At 36.0% G+C, this 12,211-nt stretch overlaps 2 protein-coding genes across 2 annotated transcripts in view; both read right to left on the bottom strand.

Moving 5' to 3' along the window:
- The window catches only part of LOC136026655 (small ribosomal subunit protein uS9m-like), a 507,124-nt gene that overhangs the window by 208,000 nt on the left and 286,913 nt on the right, over positions 1 to 12,211 (bottom strand). The window lies entirely within an intron of this gene.
- The window catches only part of LOC136026652 (DNA-directed RNA polymerase, mitochondrial-like), a 122,368-nt gene that overhangs the window by 43,090 nt on the left and 67,067 nt on the right, over positions 1 to 12,211 (bottom strand). The window contains exon 7 of the mRNA XM_065703388.1: positions 5,399 to 5,890. Coding sequence (XP_065559460.1) covers positions 5,399 to 5,890 — 492 coding nt within the window. The remainder of the gene's footprint in view (positions 1 to 5,398; positions 5,891 to 12,211) is intronic.

The following is a 12,211-nucleotide window of genomic DNA, read 5'->3' on the forward strand; positions in this document are numbered from 1 at the left end:
GCTTGATCCGGTTGAAATTTAAAATAAAGAGATATGAGCTACTAGTTCCTTCTAAATATGAAGTTTCATGAAGATACGATCACTCCTTCGTAACTTAAAAATAAGTCATTTTCTATTTTTTTAGAATTAACCCCCCCCCCCACAAACAATATAGCGGATCCGTTCCAATTATGTAAATCACGTATCTAAGACTTCTGCTTATTTTTCCCATCAAGTTTCATCCCGATCCCTCCAATCTAAGCGTTTTCCATGATTTTAGGTTCCCCACCCCAAACTCCCCTCAATGTCACCAGATCCGGTCCAGATCCAAATAAGAGCTTAGAGACACGATATCCTTCAAAATATCAAATTTCATTGAGATCCGATCACCCGTTCGTAAGTTAAACATACCTCATTTTTTCAAATTTTTCAGAATTAACCCCCCCCCCCCCCCGAAATACCCCAAAGATAGCGGATCCATTCCGGTTATGTCCATCATGTATATAGGACTTGTGCTTATTTTTCCCACCAAGTTTCATCCCGATCCCTCCACTTTAACTGTTTTCCAAGTTTTAGGTTACCCCCCCCCCCCCCCAATGTCACCAGATCCGGTCGGGATTTAAAATAAGAGCTCTGAGACATGATATCCTTCTAAATATCAAATTTCATTGAGATCCGATCACCCGTTCGTACGTTAAAAATACCTCATTTTTTCTAATTTTTCAGAATTAACCCCCCCCCAACAGCCCCAAAGAAAGCGGATCTGTCATGTATCTAGTAGGACTTGTGCTTATTTTTCCCACCAAGTTTCATCCCGATCCCTCCACTCTAAGTGTTTTCGAAGAGTTTAGGTTTCCCCTCCCAGCTCCCCCCAATGTCACCAGATCCGGTCGGGATTTAAAACAACAGCTTTGAAACATGATATCCTTCCAAACATCAAATTTCATTAAGATCTGATCAACCGTTCGTAAGTTAAAAATACTTAAATTTTGCTATTTACTCCGAATTCACGGACCCCCCACTCCCCCCCCCCCCAAATGGTCAAATCAGGAAAACAATCTGGTCCGGTCCCTGATACACCTGCCAAATTTCATCGTCCTAGCTTACCTAGAAGTGCCTAAAGTAGCAAAACCGGGACCGACAGACCGACAGAACTGGCGATTGCTATATGTCACTTGGTTAATACCAAGTGCCATAAAAAGTGTCATATATTTTCACATATGAGAATTTGTCATACGTGACACACTATATGACACAAATATTTGTCATATATTTAGCATACACTGTTTCAGTTTTTAGGTCATGGAGATTCTAATAATGACTAATTGCTTCTACCAGAGCTCATACCCCCCCACCCAGATTCCTACCAGATTACAGGGGGAAATACGTCTCCTGAAATAGTTTTGATGGCTCCGCCGCAAAAGACTAATAAGGCAAGGTCGAACACGAACAATCTGTTACTCTCGTAAAGATTCAAACAACGTGTCAGTTTCGACACATGCAAAGGCCAAATTCGATCATCTCTACTTGATTTCTACCTTATATATCACCACTCTTAAAAGGTCAACGCTCATGTTTTCAAAAAATTATGTTATAGTCAATGCGTGTAGAGGTTTTCGTATTTTGCCTGGTACAAAGCACAAAAGACTCAGCTGGGAATGCAAAAGAGTAGGCGAAAAATCTGCAGAGAAGTACCAGCAACCCACATCTGACTCTACCGAAAACTATATTTCATTAAAGTGAATCCATACCTTGTGTGGGAACAACCATGGCATAACAGCACCTGAGATTAGGTAAGACAAGTAAAAGCCCCACAAGCAATGGCTGGTTTCAAACAGCAAAGAGTTGCCTTTAGAAAAGTGCACAAAGATGCACTTCGTGATATGCGCCAATCCCGGCAAAAAGAGCAAAACAGATACTGGATAGCATTGCAGTAACGTCAAATATTGTATGAAAGGCATTTAATACAGACAGTATTTTTCATTAGCATAAAATAAGTCTAGAGGACGACCATACCCACCCAAAAACCCAATTTAATGACGAAACACGAGAAGAGAGGGCTATCCAGATTTTAGAAATGTCTATGTGGAGTATGGACCAAAATCAGTTGGGAACTTGGAAAATCAGTTGGTCTAAGGGAACTTAAACTGAGTGCATGACCCAAAGGTGAAGACCAAACTTCTTGCTAATGCTTTTATCTGATTCTCAAATCTAGATGACAATGGTGGAAGCTTAAATTTTCACGATTGAACCAATGCTGGTCTTCATCGTGTTTCATCACGCATTGATGTGATTAGATCTACAGGTACTTGCAGCAATTTCAAATGCTGTCGCAATATTCTACAACACTAGACTAGCTGGAGCTGTGTTTTCCATCTGTGTCCAGGACGGTCTGAGCGGGGGAGGGGCAGAGATAATCTCAGAGATGCAATCCTCAATATGACACACTAGAAGATTGATTTTACTTTTAAAATGTATATTAAATGTTCAATTGTTGAAATTACTGTGTAGCGGTTTGTGAGAAATTAAAGGAACTTTCTCAAAAAATAAAGAAAGAACAAGCAAATTTAGAATTAAAAAAAAGAGAAAAAAGGAAGAAATTTTATCTCAGGGCCCAGTCTTAGTCTTTTTTTACACTAGGTCCTTCCCGCAGAACTGGAAATCCGAATATTTTATTCTATACAATACCAAATGGCAATCCAATTAGCTTGACCTGACATATGCCTTTTATCCTTCTATCCTTATCCTCCTATCTTTATTTCAGGAAGTTTACGACAACATTTCAAACCTAACACTTTTTCAATACCTGGAGATAAACGAAGCTTTTAAGTGATTGCAAATTTGGATTCCGCTTAAAATGCTCGGGGCTAGACTCCTTAATGACTGAGCATCTGAAATTGATCAAAGGGTCTAGACACAAGGTAATTATCATTAGCATTTTTCGACACTTTTTCTTGTCAGCTCAAATGCCAAGATGGACAATTTCACATATCTTTGTAACTTAACCAACACCTCAACAGAATGAGCCGCCCTTAAAACATAAACACCCAATTCGAACCCCCCCCCCTGTTACAAAATATGAATATTTTGAAGATAGTGAAGTGGTTTGACCTATGTGTAGTCACCTAAAATGCTAAAGAAGCTGCCCATAACCCAACACAAAGCACAAAAACACACCTTAATTTCATTTTTAAGAATGAGCCAACAAGGCGATTTGACGAGCTTCGCCACCTGGAAAACTCCCTTCTCCACAAGAAAGCTCAATATTTTACAGCTTATACTTTTACAGTTAGAGAAGGGAGCAGTAGTCAAACTCTTGTTTGTAGTAATTTTTCTTCGTTTTTAGCTTGATTTGCATATTCAATTTAAGTTTTAATATTTTTAAGATTTACTTATTTATTTATATCAGTACCTGTTGTACGTTTTGTATTCTATGATTGTTTATAATTTCTGTTCGTTTTGGGTTTTATTCTTTCTTTAATAGTAAGAGATTTTTTGCTCCTTTTAGCTTAATCTGCATGCTAAATTTAAGTTTTACTTGTTTTAAGGTTAATTTATCCATTTAATTAGTACCTGTTGTATGTTTGTTTGATATGATTGTTTATCTAACTTCTGTTCGTTTTTGGACTTCATTTATTCTTTAATAGTAATTTCTGGTCGTTTTGATTTTGAATTATTATAGGTTTCTGCTGATCTTAAGTTTAATATGGCCTTTTCTTTTCTTTGAAAAACTTCTTGGAATTTTTTTTTTTAACTAATTGGAAAATATGGCTAAACAGGTGGTCTGTGGTTATCCAATCTCTTAGTGAAAGGTCTAATCTAGTGTCAATATTTTTCCTAGAATTATATGAATCCATGTCATTCTGATAAGCTTTCCTCAACATCCCTCCTCTTATCACCTGGGCCATAGACAAAAACCACCACACCAAGATCCGTAGATCTCAAAACAAAACACCAAAAACAGCTTCATCCCCTGTTACATTTCTTCTTGGAATGTTTCACGTGAGATACTTCCCCTTTGGACCCCTCAGTTGACTCCTTCAAAAGAAAACACATTTTAAATCCGAAGTGAACCGTGATAAAATATAGTGGTGTGTCGCCTACTGTCAAGTACCTGACACTGCTAATCTAAGAATATTTGCAAAAAAAAATCTTAAAAAATGGGTAAATGGGTAAAAAATGGGATTAAACGGCTTTTGCTTACAAGGCCACGATGGGAAAATCAAGGTAAGTAAATAGCAAAAGAAAATAAAATGTAACTAAGAGAAAGAACGAAAAAATCTCACAATACACACTGGACGACAATGAAACAACTATTCCATTTTGGACATGAAATATCTTGTTTTTCTTTAACGTCAGCGATTTTTTTATTTTTTTTTGGAAGACGATAGAGGAAGACAGGAATTTTCTTTATTTACGCGGATGAATTATAAGATAAAATATTTAATTTCAAAAAATGTCTATCACAAGCCCCAAAGGACCAAATTTGCATTTCGGAGTCATAAAACCATCAAAATAAAAAAAAAATCATAGAAATAGAAAAACAACTAAAAAACTGGCTAAACAATTTCAAAAACGACAAAATCAGAAAGGTAAGGCCATTCATTAGTAAAAAAAAATTAAGCAGCAAAGTGTCAGAAAGTTAAAAAGGTCTCCCTGCTAGGAAGTTGTGCACTGGTAACACAGGGCAGACGGGATTTGACTTTTTTAAATTCAAAACACATGTTTTTTCTCTTTAATCTTAAAAAATACTGAAACATCAAGAAAGATATTTGAGCTTTAAGCATTGTTTTGTCTTTTAAAGTCTTTTGCAAGAATTCTAAAGTAAAGAAGTGAAAAGTCAAAGGTAAAAAAAAGTAGGAGCATAATCAGAAAAGAGTTGCAACGCGACAATTCATTTGAATGATAATATCCAAGCTCAGAAAAAAAAAATAGAATAAATAACTAAAATTATGTCAACTGGAATAAAAAGTGCATTTATGTATATTAAAAAAAGGACAAAGGAGTTTGTGGTAATAGATGGGTTCCCTCTTTTAATAATTTTCAATTGGTTATAACAGTTCTGGGGGGAAAATAGTAAGACCAGTGAAGGAGAACGATGGAAAGGGATTTACTACCTCCCCCTCACAGGAGTCTTGATTTTAAAAAGAGTCCTAACTTATGCTGCAAACATTTGTAATTATCTAACTCCAATAACCTATTTTTGATAAAAGAGATTTGCAAATTTGAAATGTGTGCTTGTGATATTTGAGGCTCCAAAAGTTCATATTTTGCAAGGAATTTTTTTATGATGAATTTATATATAAATAAATATAAAGGCAATAAGCACACAAAAATAAGGATACAAACACCTCCCCCTTGATAGAATTTGCGGGAACACCCCTACGTAAAAATGACAAAATAATAAATAAACAGTTACTGTGGAAGCAGAAACTTCAGCATTTTCATCCTTGGCCACACTCTTCACTGAAACAGATCCACTGAGCTCCATTTTAAGTTGTTCTTCAACCAGCTTCGGAATCTCTTTTCGCTCAAACAAATCATTCACACCAGTATACAGAACTGAATCGATAGACTTATCGTTCAACTTATTCAATAAATCACAATCATAATGTGTACTTATTTTTGGATATAATGGAACAAAATTCGGTTCGGCTAACCGAATTCCTGCGATAGTCATTTCCCGTTCATCCGCTTTAAAATTCCTCTCACTGAATAATGAGCTCAATTCCATGTTATAATGCGGAAGGTCTTCTATAAGCTTTTTCGCTGTTTCGACACAAGCTGCTCTCTGGCGAGGGATGGTATTCCGGCCAATCGTTTCAAAGCAATAGGAAAAGGTTCTTGAATCTGGCTGTCCATTATCTTCCCGCATCAAATGAAGCACTGATTTTAATTGTTCTAAGTCACCCTAAATACGGAAATGGTTTACTAATATTAATGGACAGATAATGCACTTATTTATATATGCACACACAAGGCCATATCCAGAGGGTAGGGGTTACCGGCTTTGAACCACATCCCTCCCACCCCCAAAATTTTAGTTAGACTTGTAAAAAAGCGACGAAAATGCATATACACAAATTGCTGATTCGATTTGTCATTTTTTTATACACCCCCCCACTCCGAACGAAAATCCTGGATACACCCTTGCACACACAACAGATTACCACAAATTCTCAATAGAGAGTGCAGCATGGGTAAAAAAAAATACAATGATCAGAAAATGGTTGATAGAGAAGATAAAGAGGAGGGAATGATAGAAAGAGAGAAGGAAGAAGTAGAAAAAGAGAGAAGAGAGAGAGAGAGAGAGAGAGAGAGAGAGAGAAATAACGAACTAATTTAAAATATACAAGTCTTTGTAAGCGGCCTATAAAGAAAGGCAGACAGTTTTATTCGGACACCCTAAAATTATGTGAACCGTATTAGAAACCTTATCCACTGGCTCTTTTTTAAAAATCTAGACACTTCCAAATGAAATATGCTTCACAAAGCCATCTGAGGTGATGTGTATAGCAGTAATAGATAGATAGATAGATAGATAGATAAGTGTATTTCAAAAACCCGTGGGCCATATACACACAACATATAAATAAATAACAAACAAGCAAGGAAATTAACAACAGTACGAACACGCACAAAAAACAGAATTCAACGCAAAAAGTATCAAATCTAACTACAAAAGAAATTAATCATATAAAACTTTTTCTTCTTATTAAAGATTTTTCTATATATACTCCCACTCGAAATATTGTGGTTGGGTTACTATTTTGTAGAATACCCGGAAGCATCAAATTAATCCCATGCAAATAAATTTCCCGTAAATCCAAGAGCACCGGGCATTTCCGGAGAAAATGATCCAAGTCTTCATCATCATCTTTACAAAGAGGACAAAGATACCGCCTATCAGGACCAACTATCATTTTATTTTTGTCGAACGTTTTTTGCCTGTTCTGGATTGGAAGACAATTTGCCCTAAGCTGAATCCAACGACGTAGAATCATAGCTGGTAAATTAAGTTTAAAATAAACTTCCTCCCCAAAACTAGGTTTTGCCTGATTATAATGTTGTAGGGTTGTAGAATCAAGAACCAGCCCTTGCCAATGCTGAATTTCCTGACTCTCTAATATAAATCGTACCTGGCTTTCTAAATTTGCTGGTACATCGCGAGAGCAAAGACCATTATTCCATAAATAAGGCATTCCTACTTTTTCTAGTAATGATTTAATTTGGGATGGCCACGAGGTTTTTAAACCACATTTCAACATCTCTTCATATGCCACTCTTACTAGTCTATCTTCATTACTCTTAGTTAACTTCAACCAGAATCTAAGCATTAAAATATACCTACGTAGCTTTAAAGAAAACAGGCCCATATCACCTTTCAGAATCTGTGAATGAGTTGTCTGATGTAAACCAAACACTCTTTTATAATACTGGAGCTGAAGGGACTCCAGTTGCTGCACCGTTTCTCCACCCCATATCTCTGCTCCATATTCTATTACGGGTAAAATTTTTGTGTTAAATATTCTTTTATGCATTTTTAGGTTTTTGATCCCCATTATCGTCGGGTTTCTAAATATAGCTGACATGGCCACCCTACCTCTCTTAATTATTTCATCAACATGACTCCTTAGGCTTCCATTTTCCGATAAGATAAAGCCTAAATATTTTATTCTTTTACTTATAAATAGTTCCTTATTATTAAATTTAAACGTATATTTTTCATCGTCCCCAACCTTCCTTTTTTTAAAAATAACAACTTCGCTCTTTTCAGTATTCAGCCTTAACTTTTTTATATGCAAATATTCATCTATGAGATTCAAAAGAGTCTGTAGATCTTGCGGTTTATTAGCCACCAAAGCAATATCATCTGCAAATAATAAGAGAGATAGTTTTTGAGTCCCTAGGCTAACTTTCGGAGCCCATCTATTCTCTAGAAAATTAACAACATCATTAATAAAAATATTAAACAACTTAGGTGAAAGGGTGCTGCCCTGTTTTACTCCCCGCTTAATATCAAAAAGCTTCGAAAACCTATTACCAACTTGAATGATTCCACTCACACAAGTATACATGCTCACTATCAATCTAACAAATGAATGGGGAAGGCCAATATTTAGCATGGCATCCTTCAATAACTCTCTGTCGACACTATCAAAAGCCTTATGGAGATCCAGAAATCCCACATAAAGACAAGTTTTACCCTTTCCATATTTATCTATTAATGCCTTTAAAATAAACACACTATCTGTCGTCCCATACCCTGTCCTGAAACCTCCTTGTTCTTCATGTATTAAATTATTTGTATTTAACCAATTGGAAAGCCTGGTATCTAATATTTTCTCCAAAACCTTACTTAAAGCAGGGACAAGTGCTATTAAACGATAATTTTCATGAGCCTTCGGGTTTCCTCTCTTAAAAAGTGGTATAAACAATGATGTCTTCCAAGCGCTTGGCCATTGCCCTGACCTTAACACCTTATTACAAAGAAGAACAATTATCGGTATAAAAATGGAAAGAAAATTCTTAAATAACAATATTGGTATACCATCAACACCCGCAGCAGTACCACCTTTTAAATTCTTAAATATTGACTTAATCTCTTGGCCATTCACATCACCCACTAAATCGTAATCATGTTCTCTCATGGGATAAATAACCATCTCTGGGGTATGCGCTACCTCCTGAAGATCTGCACAAACACCTTCTAAATTATTTAGGTAATCAGGCCATGAATCAGCTTCCGGAACAGCCTGAGTATTAACATTTCTCCTTCCACAATCATTCTTTATATAGCCCCAAAACTTTTTAAAATCTTTATTTCTAAAATCATCAGCGATATCCAGTTTCTTCTTATGCTCGTACTCTTTTTTTTTTCTTTTTATTAAACTTTTATATTCTCTTCTTTTATCTTTATAATTAGCCAATTTTAGACTTTGATCTTCCGCGCTATCAAATTCATTCAAACGATTTAATAAATATTTTGCTTCTTCTTTCATTAACTTGCAATCCAAGTCAAAATATCCCTCATTCTTTTTTAATTTTTTAGTTAGGCCACATGATTCTGCACAACTGCCCATTATTTCATTTAACAGCATAATTACACTATGTGCATCTTTTTCATTATCTTCTAACGCTTTCAAATTATTTTGTACATGCGAGTCCAAGAGCTCCCTTCTAAATGCCTCAATATCTTTATCTGTTAAATCATTTCTAATTCGTTTTCCTAAACCTATTTTTCTATAATCCGCATTATAGAAATTTCTTAGTCGTGAACCGTGTTTCGCAAACTGCCCAATCTTCACCTCAAGCATAATAGCTCTATGATCAGATCCAACTAAATCTAATACTCCCATATTTATTGATTCAGGTACAAATTGCGTATTAATTAGCACATAATCTACAACACTTGGAGTTGGACCCGAAAGGCAAGTGAACTCGCCCCTACCCTTATCCTTCCCAAACCTACCATTCGCAATCATCAGACCATGTTCCCCACAAAACGCCAGGAGCTTTCTTCCCCATACATTTATTTTTCTTTTTTCATCCTTGTTGCTTCGTGGTATTCTACAACAAATTGGGACAAAATCACCTAAATCTGGGATCAACACATCTGGGATCTCAGCCTCCAGGCCGGTATAAGCATTGAAATCCCCCATTAACACACAATCCAGATCTTTATAACTTTCTTGTATTAACGAAAATTCTTCCCCTAAAATTTCCCAAGTATTTTCTCGATTATATGAACTATTCTGTGGAGGTATATACACTACACCCAAAATTAATTGCTTCCCACATTTCAAATAAATAGACAGCCAAAGCAAGTTTTCAGATCTACTACTAATTCTCTCATAGCCGTCAATAGCAGATGCTTTAACCAAAACCAAAATGCCACCATAATGTCTATTATTTCTTGCTACATTACGCACGGTCTGTTCAACGAAATACCCGGGGAGAGGTGATATAGGAGAACAATCATTCCATGTTTCAATCAGAGAAATCACATCAAACGAAAATAAATCGTCATATAAATAGGTCAACTTATCACATAATCCTTGTATGTTCCATGACACTAGACTCAGTATATGGCCCTCTATATCCTATGTTTCTACGCCTTCTGTTAGCACGTTAACATCACTAGCCTTTGGTTGAGATTGCTCGTTACTAGTCTTAGTCGGGGGAAAGGCAACATGATAATACTCACGAGTGCGGTTATTTATATCCGCTAACTCACTTCGGTGTTTATTATAATAAAAATCACGTGAAAAACCACCACGATGTCTATCATTAAACTTCTTTCTTGGCGAATGGCTTCCTTTGGGTGCTACATTACGAGTACCTGGTCGAAACAAGTCATTTGGGCTGACAATAGCACTAGAAGGTCTTTTAGCTGTCGATACTGCCTGTGGAGTGGTGGTCGATGGTACTAATGTCTCAGTATCACTATCACTGGCATCACTAACTAGCCTCATCGGAATATTATTGGGATCATTTGGGAGCCTAGCACTAAAGGGTGGATCAGAATTTTGTACTGGCTTCAAATTACGCTTAATCTCGACTATTGAATTTCCATCATACCTGAATATTCGGCCTTCGATGAATAGTTTGTCACCTCGTAATTTTGCATCACGGCCATCATTTTGCGCAGTAGTTAACATTTCCTTTAAATGTTTACGGGCCTCCCTTTGTATAGCTGTGTAATCCGGAGCCACCGATAAACCAAACCTTCTTAATACGGAGCTGTTTCTTAAAATATAGTCTCTGATTTCAACCGAGTTTAGCTTTACTACTATCGGCCCTGATTTCAATCTAAATATGTCACGTATATCACTTCGATTTATCCCGAGAGACGGCATAGTACGATTTAATAACCCCGTTATTTCTTGCTTCAGAGTATAATCGCCGAGTTGTTGAGGGGTGTAATTATAGAAGATTAAATTCGTTCTTTTCTGCTCTGCTTCGAGCTTGTTGGCTCGTTCATAAGAGACTGCTAGGTTAGATTTCACATTTTCCAGCTCTTTTTTAATTTCATCATTTGTCTTAGCATTGTTAGATAACTGCGTAATAATGTTACTTAACTGTACTTGTATGGCATCAATGCTATCCGAAAGTTCAGGAATCGTATTAACTTTCTGCGAAAGCACCGGTAATAAATCCAGTTTAAAATTAATTTCTTGCAAGAACTGGGCACTTTGCATTTTCTCGGCCTCTCGTGTTTGGACTGCCATTTACACCCTTATATACTTATCGAAGTGCAAAATGTAAAACCTTTATCACTCCTTGATTTGATCCAGTATCGCTAATTAGCAATAAGACTTTTTTTCACCATTCGAAAAAAATCACAATATTGGCTCAAAGCCACGCGGGAGAGAAACGTTATTTCAATCTTGGTTTAAACTAGTTAGTTACACAATTTGTCTAAATGTAAGCATGGATGTTATCCGAAAGAAATGAAATCTGGTTTTGTTGTTAACTCCTTGAACTCTGAATGAAAACTGAAAACTAATATTGATCTGAGCAATTAACGGTCCTTTGAAGATCCAATCAGACCAAGTCAAAGTCCTAGATTTTTAGGGGTTTTAGCTCTGAAGCATTTAATTCATTCTTAGCTTTATACAGCGACAAGAATATTCCACTTAAAAAATAAGGATAACTGCTTGTTAAAACCATTTTTTTCAAATATCACACATCAAAACAAGAAATGAAAAAGAAATACAAAATTTGAGGATAGTTTCACAAAGTCTATTACAAAAACATTTGAAAACTATCTTAATATTCAACCACAGAAGCAAACGCAAATGCAAACCGCATTCAAAGTCCAGCTTGACCAAGTCAAGTTCTTGATTTTTAGGAATTTTAGCTCCGAAGAATTTAGTTCATTCTTAGCTTTATATAGCAACGAAGTATTCCCTTTAAAAAATGAGGATTACTAACAAAAATTAACAAAAAATACTTTTTTGTAAACGTTAAACATCAAAAATGAATTATAAATTTGAGCCCATTCTGCCAAACTCTATTATGAAAGCAATTAAAAACAGTCTCAGTATCTACCAAAAGAAGCAAACCCAAGAAAATTGGGCATTTTCCTCGCTACATTATTAGCGCATTCAATTCAAAACCAGCTACCCTTTTTGAATGTGATCCATGATTATCTTACAGGCTTGGGTAAATATTGACATCGAAAAGTCTCAGATGCTTTAGACCGACCAGAAATACGAGATACATAATA

The sequence above is a fragment of the Artemia franciscana genome, chromosome 4 (genome assembly GCF_032884065.1).
Source record: "Artemia franciscana chromosome 4, ASM3288406v1, whole genome shotgun sequence".
Classification (NCBI taxonomy): Eukaryota; Metazoa; Arthropoda; class Branchiopoda; order Anostraca; family Artemiidae; genus Artemia; species Artemia franciscana.